This window comes from Lates calcarifer, linkage group LG15 (genome assembly GCF_001640805.2).
Source record: "Lates calcarifer isolate ASB-BC8 linkage group LG15, TLL_Latcal_v3, whole genome shotgun sequence".
NCBI lineage: Eukaryota > Metazoa > Chordata > Actinopteri > Centropomidae > Lates > Lates calcarifer.
Genome location: NC_066847.1, coordinates 11,683,513 through 11,701,487, shown reverse-complemented (window position 1 = coordinate 11,701,487; position 17,975 = coordinate 11,683,513). Strand labels below are relative to the sequence as shown.

General features: G+C 42.4%; 1 protein-coding gene across 1 annotated transcript in view; it reads left to right on the top strand.

Annotated features, from left to right (window-relative positions):
• The first annotated feature begins 11,396 nt into the window (after positions 1 to 11,396).
• The window catches only part of kcnn3 (potassium intermediate/small conductance calcium-activated channel, subfamily N, member 3), a 45,457-nt gene continuing 38,878 nt past the window's right edge, over positions 11,397 to 17,975 (top strand). Inside the window, exons 1-2 of the mRNA XM_018680471.2 lie at positions 11,397 to 11,965; positions 12,614 to 13,740. Coding sequence (XP_018535987.1) covers positions 12,640 to 13,740 — 1,101 coding nt within the window. The 5' untranslated portion in view covers positions 11,397 to 11,965; positions 12,614 to 12,639. The remainder of the gene's footprint in view (positions 11,966 to 12,613; positions 13,741 to 17,975) is intronic.

Here is a 17,975-nt window from a genome sequence, read left to right as displayed (position 1 = left end):
CAGGGTAGTAACAGTAAGAATGGGTGTGACATCCACAAAATGAACAAAACAATACAAATCCAACCAGCTATGACAATGAGGATGAACATAAAAATAGAGTAGAAGTAAAAATTCATTTGCCTGTTCAGTGAGAGGTGTTAGTTATGTGTTGTAAAATCTTGATACTGGATAATACTGATACTCCACACTGTTTCAGCAGTGTCTTACTGTGATGCATTAACACTTCAGAAAATTTGAACAAGCCATTTAGACCCGTCGCTCGGTGTGATGTCTCACTGGGAACAAATAGTGATATTCATTGTCTAATTCTGAATCAGTTCAGTGTAGAATTTGATCTGGTTTTGTCTCCCTGCTCAGTGGCATTTGTCTCTGTCGAGGGACAGGACTACAGCAGTGATTGTGCCAGCCAATCAGTGCAGTGCTTCATAAATTGTTTTATTGGTAATGCCCCCCAAACAGTCTGTTTCATTAGAGGAGGGTGCAGAGCAGAGGAATCCCAACAACAACAAAAGCTTCACAGATGTTCTTTCAAGATAAACAGTAGTTAAAAGAATTTGCATAATATCCCTGTACTTAATTATAGTTAGGATTACATTATTTAGCTCCAAACTATAATTGCATTCACAGCCTCTGAAGTAAGAAATAGTGAAAAAAAAAAAACATGTGCATATAGATATCCAAATGGTCTGTAGTGAGGGCCTGTTTCAGTCAGTATCTCGACCGATTATGTTGGATTCATACTGTCTCTTCAGTCAAGTATTTGGATGGTGGGAAGGGGGGGGGGGGCTAATGATAGAGAGAGAGAAGTAAAGCACGATGGAGGGAAGGATGGAAGAGGGGAGCAGGGCTGCATGGAGTGAAATATTAGTCCAGACCGAAGGGCTTAAACGACCCAATCGATGCTCTCCAATGGAAATAAATGAGAGAGGGGAAGAAGGGAATACATGAAGGCTGAGCGGGGAGAGGAATGGCTTAGAAGCTAAGCTAAAAAAAACACAAGTTCATGAGAACCTGTGGAGTTTAGTACAAATTTATAATGGTAATCAAAGGCGTGACAGAAAGGATGGAGCCTCAGACCCTTGAAGCATCAGCGAAGTAAAGAGGGTGACCCAGAAAAGTACCATGGTACTGTGAGGGTAATGGATGGTACTTTCAGTTTGGCACAAAGATTATACTATTGTACCGACCACGGTATAAAAATGACACAGTTGCACTGCCGTTTTACTGCCCTTGTTACAGAGTAATGTGATGTAATAATGGTACAAACACTAAAACTGACAAAGCTACAGACATGATACAAAATCATTTACCATGGAAGAGCAATACTGTAGTAGCATGTGCCAATATGGAGTACAATATTTTAGTGGTATTGGTCATTGAATATATACAGTACATGGTCAATAGTAGGATTGTATTTAATTAATACTATGGCATTAAAAAGATAGAATTTTACTTGTATATACAGCACTGTGTGTGTTTAACTGTGTACAATCTGAATGCTGGAGGTGTATACCAATAGACTTATAATGCTATTTGGATTTGGACTGTCTAGGACTGTGAGGCCTTATGCTTTATAAAGGTGTCACACTTGATTAATGCAAGCCTAGGTTGAATATTACAAGCCTAATGTTGTCTGTCTGACGGTCTGTCTAATGAATTGCCATGACATTTTGTGCAGAAATTCATGGTTCCCACAGGATGATTCCTACTGACTTTGGTAATCCTCTGACTTTTCCCTTACTGCCACAAGCAGGTTGACATTTTTTGGTGCCAGTATCCATGCTGCACAGACAATGTATCTGACTGACTTTGGTGATCTACAAACTTTCCTTTTAGCACCACCATTAAGTCAGCATTAGTGTTTTTTGGTGAAATAGCTCAACAACTATTGGATGTGTTGCTGTGAAATTTTGTACAGATATTCTCCATTCCCTAAAAATAACTGTATAATGTAATAACTTTTGTTATCCTCTGACTTTTAATGTAGCTCCATTATCAGATCAAAATTTAATTTGTTTGTTTGGTTTATGACCAAATTCCTGCAGAATCAATGACGGACCCATGAGCCTCAGCTTTTCTTTGATTTTAGTGCTAAGTAGCAAATGTTGGATGGTGACCTAGTCTTGATAGATGGTGGTAAGTGACCTGTTTGACATTTCACAGCCTGAGGATTAGTAAAAATAAATTAATTCTGTCCAATGACAAAAACCTAAAGCAGAAATACACCAAAAATGCCCTGAGGGAGACACGGGTCACTTTGTAAAATATTCAGACAGAAGAGGACCAGCCACTCCAAGATTTTGGAAAGTTTTGGTATGTGCATAATTTATGTGTTATAAATGTGTTTTCACTGTTTCATTACAGAATAGAAGAGGCAACAAGACACCACAAAAGGTTAAGGAACAGAACAGCTTATTCCTGTTACGTAAAAAAAAAAATGAAATGCTAAAATTGACAAAACATGCTCAGTTTAAGGTCAATGTAAAGTCAGAATTAGAAGATTAGAAGATTGATCTCCTGTAGTTCCACGGTAACTGAGCAATTTCAATCCTCTAATGAGGACTTTGCAATACAGATTAAAACCAAGAATGCCAAGAATGGACTGTCAATCTCAGTTTTGTTTGGCCAGAATAACACAATTCAAATAGTAAAATGACTTGTTGAAGTTTATGTATAATAATGACATTATGTTGCTAATTAAGAATAGATTTCATTTACGCCCTTATAGGGTCACACAAGTAGTAAAGTGGCTTGTTGGGAGGCTGAAGTCAGAAAGGCAAGGGTTTGGTGATGAGGAAAAACTTGATTCTTAACAGAGATACAAGGGCTGAGGAGCTCGTTTGTTTTTATTTGACACTTTTCACCTTTAGTGCTTTGATGAAACGTTCTACCTTTATCTCTGTTATATTTTCAAAATATATGTTTAATATTATGACACTTTTTAAACTGCAACAAATAATTAGAACCAGTTATTTGGATTTTCCATAAATCATACTGACATTTAACATTAAAGGTGTTCACTTTTTGTATTATCTCCCTGCTTAAATTGGGTAACTAAATGTAACAGTGATTATTCTACACATTTTATAGTAGTCTCAAAAAGCCTGGAGGGAATTAGGCAATGTGTGGTAGCTGAGAGATATGAGACAGCTGACTCAGGAAGACTGCAGTCATCTCACACACTCACACGTAAACACCAACCCTGCATAAACTTTACTATCATGCTGACACCTTGAAACTGTAGCTAACTTCTGAACACCTTTAACACCTCTAAAAATTTGTATCAGGACAGCTGCACACACTCACAGCCATACTTGCCTCTTCAATCAAGGGTGACACATAACATATGATATGGCATTCCTGTTGTCTGAAAGGCTTGAGACCTTGACTCTTTGCTACCTATGCATTAAAAGTAGCCTAAATATGACGCTGCCTCTCAGAAGTAAGAGGATGCAGATCAGGCAACTCTTGTTCCCTACATTCTGTACAGCAATCAGCAGGAGAGAGGGTGGCGTTAGCTGAGGAGGATCAGTTGATCACTGGCAGGAGAGGGGTAAGGGCAGCAGTTCATATAGCTGAAATCCTGCCTACATGTGCATCTCATATTGTTAAGGGATTCAAATAGACCTGGTTTTGTGCTCATTAATGTGCTGTTTCTGCTGGGTAAACGAACAATTGGCCAATCAGAGATTAGGGGGGGTTTAAGGCCTGAAGCATGAAGTATAACATCCATGGTTTGAGTCTGGTCAGGGAGCTTTGTTGTACTTTTACCCACATCTCCCCCCTGTGTCTTCTCTCTACTGTCAGATCTATTATGAAAGCATAAAAAATTACCATAAAATACTTCACAATGAGAAAAAAAGGCTGTGAATGTAAAAGTGTGAATGAATGGAAATCCGGCAGTGTCACTAGTCTGCTGACTACTGATCTTCTGACAAATCAATGATAGAGGGATTTAAAAAAAAAAAAGAAAAGAACCCAAATACTCAAAATGTAGTTACATTAGTGAAAAATAGTGAGAACAAAAATCAAAACACCAGATGACACTGACACCCGCACAAGCTATTGTAAGCCCATGTACAAGTTAACAACCCCTGCAACACCTTCTGTTTCCACTGAAAATGACAGTGTAGGGGGCAGAAAGCTCTCAGTACTGATTGGTAAGACCAACAGGGAATCCCTGTGTCAGGGTCTGTTGGCAGCTAGGGCAAAAAAAATAATAATAATAAAAAAAATAAAAAAAAACTGGGGAAGCAGCAGAATAACATATCAAAACACTCCTACACACACTTCAAGACATCAGGCTGGATATCAAGGGAGCAGCTGTTTCAGAAGAGCTGAACCAAAAAATAAAATATATTTTAAAAAAAGAAGAAGAAGAGCTGGACCAAGAGAAACCAGCAGTCTCAAAGAGGGATGTTGGAGGAGCAGTGGCCAGAGTCATCATGTGGGTAGCGAACAGCAAATGGGAATATGATGTCGCCATCCACGGTCCTACGATAGAGGGGCCTCTTTAGAAGCCAAGCTAATCACCTAGTCTGGTTGGAGAGGTGACGAGACATCTTGCAAATTGACTGGGGCTGCTTGACACGAACATATAGCAGCTGATCCATCTGGATACCACTGGACTCAAGGGAACTGGCTGTCCAGTCTCTAACCTTAAAAACTTTCAAGTTACCCATGAAGCCTCAGCAGGGGGAAAAAATGGTTGTGAATTAAAGTGACAGGAAAAGTGTGTATGAGTGGAAATCCGGCAGTGTCGCAGGTCTGCTGACTAGTGTTCTTTAGTCAAAAGACAGCTGACACAAACACACACACATCCAGTACATCAGCACCACACCATACACTTTGCTGTCATGCTGACAGTGCGAAACTGTAGTTTGCCTCTGAACTCTTCAAACACTTTCAAATATTAGTAACATGACAGCTGCAAGCGGCACACTTAACCAACTGGCTGTCCAGTCAGGGTGATGATGCTCCATGCATGCAATATCCTTTATCTTGTCTAATGAGAAAACCTGGACATGGAGTGGTGAGTGTTTTGTTGCTGATTGATAGAATTTCAGACAGTCTAATAAAGCTATGTCAATATGCTGTGTGTGTGTGTGTGTGTGTGTGTGTGTGTGTGTGTGTGTGTGTGTGTGTGTGTGTGTGTGTGTGTGCTTGTGTGTGTATCTGCATGTGTGTCAGTCCCTTCATTAAAAGGCCACAGTTGTTTGGAGGCGAGATGTTCTGTACTGCTTGCTCACCACTTAAATAGGAGAGCGGACGCATTACCCACAGCTTTCTGCAAAGCTCCAACCATTCAAACCCCCCATATCTTTTATCCTATGTAGTCTCCCGTTCTGTATTTGATTAGTCTCTCTCAGGCAGTCAGATCAGAGTGCTGTTGGCCATGCAGAGATCCATCTGCATACAGCGGCTGGTTTCAGGCTGTGGGTTAGCCCGCACAGTTTCCAGGCCCCTAATGCAATCTGAGCCATTAGGATACAATGGAGCCAGTGTAGGGCAGCAATGAAAGCATGTCTGATATAGTGGGGCCAGCCCAGTGGTCTATTAAGAAGAGCTGTGCAGCTGTGCAATGCACTTACTCATCACTTCTCTGACATTTATCATAAGTCTAGTCAACAAGTGTCTGTCTTGGAGAAAGTGAAAAATCAGTTCCTCCATTTCCTTTTCCTCACAAAGTGACCAGTTAGAGTGGGGTTATGTTATTCAGCACAATATTCAACACATTTTTCAATGGACTTAATTGCCATTTTAAGACACTTGTGCTTTACTTGAGTATTTCCATTTGATGCCACTTTATTCTTGCATTCTGCTGCATTTCCTAGTAAGTTTGGACTGTTCCTTTTGCTCCACTGTATTGTTACTTACAGTTATCAAGTACTTTGCAGATTGAGATATAACGCACAAAACTTATGACTACAACATTAAAATGATTCTTAAATGTGTTGATAATAATACTAGATCATAGAGTATAGATTATAATATAACACTTTTGTGATGAGGCCATTCTGCATTATGAGTATTATTACTTTTGATACTTACAGTAAATATGTTTTGCTGCTTATACATTAGTAGCAAAAATTTAAATGCTGGACTTTTACTTGTTATGGAATATTTTTGCAGTGTGTGATCACTGCTTTGACTCAAGGGGAGAGTATTTAACTTTTGAGTTGAAATGTTTCTGTTTCTTCTCACAAATGAAGAACTGAATTCATAAGCGATAAAACTCTCAAAGCAAAACACATTCAGGGGCTTTGGAGTTATAGCCTTACTTGGTCTGGTATGACCAGCAGCTTATGGCGGTAATGACAGCAACTTTAGATAAATATTGTTGTGTAACAGACATTACTGAATCAGTTTGCTCAGTTATGCTGACTCTACTTGTGCTACTTTTATATACTTTGTATTTTAGCTGTTCAGTCAGTGTTTGAACAATCATTGCTTTAAAGGAATAGGCCTGGTGTTAGGACATTTTGGGAGGTCTACTTGCTTTCTTGCTTAGAGTGTTATGAGACGATGTACACCACTCTCATGTCTGTATGATCACTGTTTATCTCAATACAATGGCACATATTAAGGGCTGGGTTTTCAGTTTTTGAAGCTAATGTGTAGGAAGCAGGAAAATGATAACGATAAGGATCTGAGTGACTTTGACATGGGCCAAATTGTGAGAGTTAGACAACTGGGTCAGAGTACCTCCAAAACGACAGGTCTTGTGGGATGTTCCAGATATGCAGTGGTCAGTACCTTCCAAAAGTGGTCCAAGGAAGGATTGCTGGTGAACCTGTGACCTGTGAGGGTCATGGGCACCCAAGGCTTACTGATACGTGGCGTGCGAAGGCTGGTCCCTCTGGTCAGATCCCAAAGAGGAGCCACGGTAGCACAAACAGCTGAAAACCTTAATGCTGGCTATGATAGAACACACAGTGGAGCACAGCTTGGTGCATATGGGGCTGTGTAGCCGCAAAATGGGGGAGTGCCCATTTTGATAACTGGTGCCTGAAACCACAGGACACCTTCAAGGGTCTTGTGGAGTCCTTAGCTTGGCCTGGTACAAAGAATAGAAACAGGAAGAGACAGTTTGGTTCTGTCTGAAGAACTAATCGTAAATGTATAAACAGATTTGGAGGAAATGGTGAAAGGAAGAACTGTACTGCAAATTCAATGATTGCTATTTGTGAATGTGTTAGTGAGTGTGTGAGAGTGTGTGTGTGGGGGGGGGTCTTTTGTCCTTTCAGACAGAATCAAATCAATCCCTCTCTTCTTTCACTCACGAGCCTCCTTTCCCAAATTCTCACATTCTCTCTCCATCTCCCTTTTTTCTCCACCCAGTGCGCTACTTCCTCCCTATATTTCCACTCCCACCCACCCACCTGTTGTGTCACTTAGAAGTTTTATGTGATTTATACAGTATCATTTCCTGTAGTCAAGCCTTTAAGTGGCTTTACACTTGGAGGGAGACAAGAAAGAGAGAAAGATCAGGCTGAACGAGAACTCATCTGTATACTATACCGTTGGCATAGCAACTGCCATCCCACTTTATCATTCCTCTTTGTATTCTATTATTCACTTTCTCGTTCACATATTTCTCACACCATACATCTGACGTATGCTGCGGGGCAGCACTGTGGACTAACCTAACCTTTTCATTCAAGGGGGCCAATCATTCCTCCTCTCTGTCACTCCCCTCTGCTTTCATGGCTCCAAACTCTCCATCTTTCACCGCTGCCCTCTAACCTCTGTCGACAATATCAAGACTTGCGAAAGATATACAATGTGGCCCGCCACCATTCCTATTTTCTGTCAGTCCTAATGTCCCCCTGGGCCTCTGGCAACGCTTTTTTCCATTTACCGTACTGTATTGTATTGTGTTTGTTAAATCTCCTTCTCTCTCTTGCTCTCGCTCCTGTGTTTTATTGGCAGAGCAGCTATGAAGAAACTGCTGCTGGAACATTAATGTTTAACCTAGATTATTATTCTTTTACATAATTTTAGGTGAGACTTTTTATTACAGCAGATAAGGTGAGAAAACTCAAATGGGAGGAATTTACCAACTGTGCAGGGGATATCAAAACTCTAATGGGCTACACACACACACACACACACACACACACATTTTAATTTTTAAATTCATTGTCATCAGATGAATTAATCTGCTGATTATTTTCTATATAAATCAATTAATCATAGGTTCTGTAAAATGACAGAAAATATGGTGATACCTTTAAATGTCTTCTTTTGTCTGACAAATGCTCCCAAACTCAGATATAGATAGGACAAGTTACATTTACTCTATTACATTACCTTTTTTGGGTAAATCATACAAATATCACTCGAGTAGATTTTTAGAAAATCATTACTTTTACTCCATTACATTTCTGTACTACTTTTATTTATTTATCATTTTATGCTTTATGTTAAATAATTCATTAAGAGACTGATCCCAGGACTGCTAGCACTTTGTTAACCTTCCTCAGCCATCCCCCCCACCCCCCACCCCCCATGACTCTGCTCATAGCAGATAAGTACAGGAGGCTCAGATGAGACTAAGCATCCTTGACCTCAGTGTGTTTTTCTTTTTCTGCTGTTGGAGCACAGCTTTTAAATAGCGCCAGCAGCTAATATCACCAGACCACAGTGCAGAGTGCAGCGAGCTCAGGTTGTGAACGCTGGTCTGAGGTCAGTGCATCAGAGAGCCGTGTTGACGCTGAACTGACAGGGAGCAGTAAGTGTGTCTGTGTTCATACTATGAAGTTTTACACTGTATACAATACAAACTTTGCAGCATTCTTCAAAACTACTGCTACTGCTACTTTTATTTTTTGTGAACATGAGCGATTTAACATTTCAACCACAGATAATCTTCCTTAGATAAAAGTGAAACATAAGCACATGTATTTATATAGGCAATTCATGAAGAAAAATCACATCATTATCTTCTAATTATCCTAAATGAATCATCTGATATTAGACACTTGCAGTAAGTTTAGAAACTGATTGGTCCACTTGTGTAATCTTCTGTCTTCATTTGATTGTAGAGACCTGAGGGTGATGGGATCACACCTGATCTGTGTGTCTTTGATGGCACTTATTGGGACACATATAATAAAATTAAAATTAAAATGTTGTTTTTTTGACATAATAGACATTGTCCTTGTATATCTGAAAGATATAAGACTGTAATGTATAAAATGTCTTGTTGGTAGAGTGCAATGTTAATCTAATATTCAGGAATTTTGCTGTCACACTCGAGAAATGTATAGCAGATTATCTAAATGGGGGATGATGACATTTCATAAATGCAGATGTATGTTCACTTCTTTACCTGAGGAAGAGCATCTGTGGTTGAAATGTCACATCCACATTAAATACAAGAAGTAGGAAAAAGACAGTAACATGCCAGTATTTTCTTTTGTACACTAAGTCCTCTTTTTGATGGCAACTTTTACATCTGTTTGAGTACTTGTTTGGACAAAGTAACACTACCTTTACTTGATTTTTTAGCTATTCTAATCCTAAACTTAAACGTATTGAGTTTACAGTGAAATAAAACTGTGAAAATAGCACATCCTCACAATTAAGAGGCCAAAGCCTGATATCACTTGACATAATGTTCTTGAAAATAGAGAATGAACTTATTATCAAAATAGCTGCAATTGAAGATCAGCTGACCAACTGACTAATTGATCCAGCTGATCTTCACTTTAATGGTCCAAAACTAAAACCAGGCCCAACAAAAAGAGAAGTGCAAGATTACTCCCAAATACATATTTCTCTTTCCAATTTCTCTCCCTTGGCCCCATTGTTCCCAGTAAAGCCACATTAATACGTGGCTTTGGTCTGTGATGGTGCAAGCATGACCTTTGACCTTTCCCCGGGCTCTTAAGATGAATTTACCGCTCGTTGAACCAGCTACTCTCCCATCACTGACCCATCACGAATCCTCTCAGGGCAGAAACAACACATTACAGTGTTTATCTGCTCCACACGAGGAAGAGACGGATGAAATAATCCGCTGTCAAATTTAGACAGACTCACGCAGAGAGTGAGACAGGACAAACACAGGCAAACAAAAATACTAATAAATATGATACTGACAGTAGACTAAAGCATCGTGTAGGAGGTCCCCGTCTTTTTCTCCGTCATAAATGGACCGCTGTGTGTCACCCCTCGACATTAACTGTGTGTGAGTGAGGTGTAAGGTCCGTTTTATATAAATACTCGGAATCATCCTCCACGCGATATAATATTGATGTCTGTCAGGTTGCATAATCGCAGGATAGGCTGACCTGTTATAAGGAAACGGTCTAATCCGCTCCCACACAAATCGGCGTCTGCGCTCATCCGATTAAGGGAGCACATAACGCACATAGAAAACCATAATATTAAAGCGATTAGGCCAGGTGGAATAGTCTAATTATGCAGGATTAGGCTGTATAGACCCCATAGAGTTGGAATTATAAAATTGATGAGTCTGCTTGAAATGAAATCAGATTCTCCTAACGAGAAACCGCCGTTACATCCATCTTATCTAAATTATCCATCAGACATTACTTTTACTGTTTTCCTTGAGGCATCCATTATTCATGTAATATCCAAACCCATTAAATACAACTTTATTTATGTCTGTAAGGACAATTGTATCCATTAGCTCGCCACCCAGATGCACACATAAACACATAATAGATAGGAAGAGAAAGAAAAATATTATTACAGTTAGACGCTAACATATTAGCACGTAGCATCTTATTAAAGTCGAAATTGTAAACTCTAAAAGGGGTTTTTAAGAGTTAATCAAATTAACTTCCAAAAAAAAAAAAAAAAAAAAAAAAAAAGGAAAAAGTGTGCTGGGTCTTTCCCGTGTACTGAGCCGAGGGCGCACAGAGATGCACCGCGCAGCTCCCGCTTCTCTGCTTCCACACCCTCCTCCTCGACATATGTTGTGGCTTTTTCTATTATTTATTAATTTATGGTACGTCATAGTTTCGATTTTACAAATGAACACATGCGACAATTAATTTCTGAATATCTTTTTAGACAGGGAGTTGCCCGTTCCTGTGTCTTTAAAGCGGGCGTAACAGGTGCCACAAGCGACCAAATATAGGCCATATAGTCTTTATTAGAGAGTCAGGAGCTACAAATGCCAAATGGATCACATGTTCTCTGAGGCTACTGTAGAAACAATGACCCTCCCAAATAACTCGGGTACATTAAATAAATTAGACATTTGTTTGGCGGCTGCGTCTTACAAATCCTGCCACCTGTTTTCAGCGCTTATTTCGCCTTCCTGATTCCGTCCAATGGGAATGAACGACAGGACTGGAGGCGGAGAAAAGAGGCAGCGAAGTTGGAGGAGAGAGTGAGAGACAGATCCGGGGAGACAGTGAGCCGTAGATTGAGTGGAAGTCGGTGGAGTCTCATATTAAATCACAGACTTCACTGCTCATCTGAGGACTGTTAGTACTTGACGCCCAGCTTTGCGTTTTGGTTTCTCCCCCCCCACCCCCCCTCTCCAGACACACACACACACACCTCCCGTTTCGCCGGTTTATGTTGCTGAACATTTTCTTTTTGACGTGCAGCCACAGGTTGACCATTTTTTAATCCCGTCACCATGGATTATTCCTCTTCGTTTCGTGTCGATTGCCACTGACGGGATCGAAATGGGCACCGTCCATCGATTACCGGCGACAGAGGGAGAAACAAACTGATCGTATCAAGTGAGCGGAGACGGGAGGCAACATCTGTTTTGGGGGGGGTGGGGGGGTGGAAGCGACGCGCGATTTCGGGAGACGAGCGAGGACCTGTGGAGGAGCTATACATGAAAGGAGGCGAAAAGATGATGGGATGGCCGTGACAACATGAAAAAGAAAAAGTGTGGTGGTCTATTTTAAACCAGCCAGTGATCCAACACAACTAACCTGGGGGACAGGGACTGAGAGAGAAGAGGTAGGAGGTAGGTAGAGAAACAGACAGGGGAGGAGGGGGCCGTGAAGGTGTCTGGTTATATCATACTGAAAGTAGGTTATTGTTTTGGATCAATCAGATGCAACCAAATGCAGCCAACTTATGGTTAACTAGTCATAGTGATTCCCTTGCTATCAAAATTGACTGATGTGGAATTATGATCCTTTGGTCTCTGAGCCTGATCTCATTTCCATGGTGTAAAGCCAGAGGATTTGCACTATCCTCCGGGCTAACAACACTGTTACACAGATGACATTTTATGGCATAGATTGCTGGAAGCACTGTGGGATGTGAGAGAAGGAGAGGACACTGAGAAACAGAGAGGGAGAGAGAGCGCTGAGAGAGGCTGACTGGGCAGCTGACTCAAATGTGACTCAAGGAATAACATATTCCCCAATTACAACCACTTTTCTTCACTCTGCTGCCCCTCTTTGTCACACGTCTTCAGCTTTTGGAGTTCAGTTGTTCCCCTTATTTGTTTAACTAACTGTTATCCATCACAGTTCTCCCTCCATCCCCTCTCTCTCTGTCTGTCCTGCCTTCATTACTACTGTCATGATAAATAGTATGTGTTCTGTATCATTGTTCTCTTGGGTCTCTCTTTACAGTTCTTCTCTTTCTTTGTGTTTGTCTGTAGACAGGTGCCTGGCCACAGCCGTGACCATGGAGCCTCCCCCCTCTCTGAGCTTGGCTCTGCTAGGAGGGAGCGAGGATGAGGACCAGCGCTTCCTCTTTCCCCTGGGCATTATATCCCATCCCTCCAGTACTGGCAACCAGCCAGGATCAAACCACTCCAACCACATGGGAGGATCAAGCCTCGACCGTCTAAATGGCAGCACCCCGTCCCCGTCCCCTGCCACGCCCAGCTTACCTCCAACGTCGCTCCCGAAGTTACCCCTGTCCTCTTCTGGAGCCCAGCCTCTGCCGCCACCCATCCCAAACGCCCTGCACCCCACCAGCACCCCCCTGTCCTCCTGCTTGGGCTCACAGCACAGCCTGAGCGGGGACAACTCCCCGGTCTACAACGCCCTCTTCTACTCCTCCCACTCGCCCTCCATGGAGCGGGAGAGGGACAGAGAGCGTGACAGGGACAGGGAGAGAGAGAGGGGCTGCAAACACAGACAGGCCAGTCCTCTGGTTCACCGCAGGGACAGTAACCCCTTCACAGAGATCGCCATGAGCTCCTGTAAGTACACAGGTGGGGTCATGAAGCCCCTGAGCCGCCTCAGCGCCTCCCGCAGAAACCTCATCGAATCAGACAGCAGCAGCGAAACCAAAGAGGGTGGCGTTTCAGCTGTTGCCGGAGCAACGGCCGCTGGGGGGCATGACCGACAACGTGAAGCCCCTCCTACCTCCTCGGTGGCCCAGTCCTCTACCAATCAACCCCCAATCCAGAGCCCTCCAGAGATTGTGATTTCATCCAAAGAAGACTCGCCGTACCCCAGGGCAGGGTATGACATCACTGACTCCACATCCAACCAGATGTCCATCTACCACCAGAACCATGCGCTGGTGGAGAGCAGGCGGGCACAGCCGGGGAGGGGCAGCCGACAAGGAGGGGTTGGGGCGGTTGGCACTGGGGCTAGGGGCAGCACCTCCAAGGCTCCCAAACGGAAGAACCAAAACATTGGCTATAAACTGGGTCATCGCAGGGCGTTGTTCGAGAAGAGGAAGAGACTGAGTGACTATGCCCTCATCTTCGGAATGTTTGGCATCGTCGTCATGGTGATTGAGACGGAGCTGTCATGGGGCGTGTACACAAAGGTGAGGGGACAGACCTGTGGCACTTAAAGGGAAGCTCCACTGAATTTACACATAACAGCCACTTATTAGCCATAGTAGGTGCTACTCAGCCTGGGAGAGCAGTTTTATAATGTCTTCTGTGGCTTTGGAGGATAAAAATACCATAATGACGTCACACTGATGTCATTAGGGTTATCTTGATTTGGATGTGGACTGCAAATTTATAAGGGAAAGCCTACGACAAAATGGGGACATGGCGTTTCAGAGACATGGGCATTTACCAGGCAGGGAGAGTCTAATGAAAGACATTATCAAGTTGCATAATGGGAAATGTAGTATCCAGCATTTGTCCCATAGTAGAGGCTAAAGGTCAAGATATCTGTGTCTCTGCTACTCAATTTGGCCATTCTGCTTTTAAACTGTCTCTCACAGCGCCTCCAACTTCATGAAGGTACAATAGTAAATTGATGGAGTGCCCCTTTAATGTGACTCCAGTACATCCCAAGTGTCCCAGAAAGTCCGCAAATGTCACATCAAGCTGTCACACATGCTGGCTGTAGCTTTGTCCACTGGTGCTTAGCTGGAGCCTCAGTCTAACTTTAGCTCTTTTTAAACATTTTTGGGTCACTTTTGCCTTTATTTTGATGGCAGCCAGTAATGACTAACAGTAAATGTAGAAGGAGGGTTAAAGAAAGGGGATGGCATGTAACAAATGTCACCAACCAGACTCAAACCAGGGACGTTTAAATTGGATGCATCATCAACCTGGGTGTGCCCAAACTTTGAGTATTTCTGACGGGTCAGCGGCCAAATAATTAGAATCAGCGTTCACACCAGTTAATCACTAAATTCATGATTGGTGCACCACACTCAGTCCAGACCAGCACCATGTCTGTGTTGTCAGAGGGTTGTGTACTGTAATGACCAGGCTTGACAGTTGCTGCTTCTGGGTGATGTAATGCAATGATGCAGAGGACATGGGGGTGCAGATTATCAGTAGGAGGCCAGGATCTCATTTGTCTGTGTAATGGGGAGTGTAATAAGCTGAATCGGCCCCTGGCTGCTATTGTCTGTTTATTTTGGTTGTGTGTGAGTGTGTGTGTGTGCGTGCCACAGGGTCCCAGTAAGCCTAGGAGCATATTGTATTCACCTTCCTGATGTAGAGGTGCTACTTCTATCCTCGTTTCATCCTCACTTTTGGTCTGACATATCACTGAGGGTTTGGTTTTCGTTAACTAATAAGGTGGAAACATTACTTCCACTCATGCAGCTTGTCATCTATGGATCACTGATCATGTGAAGGAGGATGTGAGATCACGTGAGTGCACATATTTACAGGTAGCCTATTAGAATAGGCCAGCTGGGTGTGTCTCTTATCCCCCTCCACCCCCCCTTTGATTCTCTTTCAGTCTGTTTGTAGACTGTGGTCTCCAGTTGATACTTGGTCTCTCTCTGTTACTGTCATTGCTAGAAAAATCTGCCTGATCTGTTTTGCTGGCTGTATCTTGGCTTCTTTCCTCCTCTGCCTCCCTTTTCCACTTATTACTTTATGAAAATCACTGTTTTAGAGGCAGTCTCTTTTTATTAATGAAAATTCACGGTTCGAATTTCTCTCTCTCAATCCCTCCTTGCCTCTTTTCTTCCTTTCTGTCGGCCCATTCTCCTCCCCTGAAGGAGACAGGCCGGCTCTTTCTCTGTCTGTCTCTTTTCTATTTCAACTCCACGCCTGTCTCTTTATCCTGGCTCTTCTTTTGTTTTTTTCTTTCTTTAATTTTTCCCCTCACTTTCTCTCTCCCTCAGCTCCTCTGCTCTTCCAGTGGGCGTCAAACTGGGGGAGTGTGATCGGAAGAGAGAAGCGGCTGGGCGAGAAATGAAAGGCTGTAGAAGGAGAGAAAAAAGGAAAGGCGATAATGAAAAGCCTGATTTAGGTTCTTAAGCTACAACCAATACAGTCCTCATCTGAGTCAGCCGGCATTGTCTATCAATAAGAACTGATGGACAGCTGTGAATTTGAGCAGGGCAGCTGCTGTGTTTGCTGGTGATCTTACTATATTGATTAATCTATGTTCATTAAGCTATCTACTTACAAAGAGGAAGTCAGGGTTGAAAAAGAAGAGTATGTAAAATATCCGTGGACCTCATAGTCTCCTTTCAGGATTGTACCTAAAGAGAGGTTGAATCCAGAGAGTTAAGTATGTTTAAGCAAAGCTTGATCAAAATTTATTTTTAAATGCCAAGTGCCAAGTTATTTTTTTTCTCTCTCTCTCTTTTTTTTGCGGATTTGGTTAGACTCCAACAGATACCGGAGTTCCATCAGACAGTTCAAGCCCTCACTTAGATAATTGAGGTGGAAAGAAGCCCGCTGGTTGTTGTTGAAAAATGGGTAGAGATCACGAGGATGAAAGAGAGAACGGAAAGGGAGATGGATGGGAGGACGGCGCAGTGAGAGTGGAGAGGTTCATGCAGTGCTTCAAACCAGCCTAATGGGGGAAGCCTTGAATGATTTCTTCTATTGATTATTGATAATCACTCGCCCACACATGGATCGTCCACCCACACACACACACGGTGCCGTACAAACTCACACGTTGAAAATGGAGGCTGCCTTTTTTGAGATGTATATATTATGTGCTTGTGTATTGACAGCCATCCTTGAGAGGTGGGGTGAGAGCTAGAGAGGAAATGTGATAGGTACAGATCATTTTTCTTTATTGAAAATACATACAGCACATATACAAGTATATATATCCTGCTAACAGCTTTGTAAGACTTTGTGTCTTTGACAATAGCTGTAAACTCAATGTCACTGTTTACTGCCAGTGTGTGTATGTATGTGTGTGTCTACCGAACGCTCCTGCACTTTTTTCAGCAGGTCCAGCTGCTCTGTGTCGTTCCCAAAAATAGAGATGAAGAATAAGAATGGAACTAAACAGGGTGGGTTGAATGGTGGATGCATGTGTCTGTGAGTGTGTTAGCAGGAATACAGAGAGAGAGGGAGGTTAACAGGAGGACATGGTGTTCGTGACTGTGGATATAGTGAGTAAGCATATGTATATTCATGTGCAGAAACAGATTTCAGACCCTGTCAGCACATACTGTGGCTACAGCTGAGATATTCCATTTGTTGTAACATAGCCTCTATCTTCAGTTATTATCTACTCTAACTCAGTCAAGATCAAAACACACACCGATCCCATGATTAAGGCCTCATCTGAGACCAAAAGGTTATGTTTTTGTTGCCAATAAAAACTGTTTTCGCGCACCTCTCTGTATATTCAGTACTCTCAGCAGTGGCAGTAAATTCCTGTACTGTAAATGTAGAGTCACAGTTGTTGAGCCAAGATAGATTGTGCAGAAAGAATACTGGATGATGAAATCATTTATGAATGTGAAATAATTTAATTTGCTCCCAGGCAGAATTGTGAGTTTTCTCACCAGAGCCAGCCAACACAAAAGCAAAACCGGGGCTTTGAAATTGCTATCATAACTTTTCTTTAGACATATTTTGAGAGTCTTCAGATTGTCAAATATTGCACTTTATTATAAATCCATGTGTGCTGTGGCCTCCTCTCCTCATGATCAGTGTCACCAGTTCGCTGCCACTGACCTAAGACCTTGACGCTTCAAAAAGCAACAGCAGGAAGAGGACAGCTTCTCTTAAAAATATTTTTTACGAGCTTCTATTATTGATTTTATTAGGAACAGGTTAAAGGGGAGGGGGCGTCCCTGTCTGATGTGTCTCTCTATCTGAGAATAACTGAGACCCTGGGACACCTGGGACCTCAACATGAGGCCTGTCACTGTCAGATCATTAGATCATTTCACATAGGCCCCCTTGACTCTTCGGGGCCCCAACTCCACGCCACGTTTCAGACCCGAGATGGAACATGGCTATTCTGAGGCAATGCACAGCTGCTGTCAACTTCACCTGTCACACTGTCAATAGACACACTTGACGTCTCAACATACAGATGGGTGTTATGTGTTAGAGAGGCAGAGAGATGAGGTATCATGTGTGAGCATATACCCACTTACTGTCTGTTTCTCATCACCAGGATTGATGATTTCACAAATTAGCAGCAATGTTCGCTTTCACTGTCCCCTTCCTTCCCTTTTTCCTACCTTCCTTCCTTCCTTCCTCTCACTTACGAGGAGTGTTTATGTTCCTCCCCTGGCAAGTCTTAAATGTGTCTCCATTTCCCCAAGGGGGTCATTGCCGTCTCAGCAGGCTTACAACATCTCCCTCATTCCTCCAG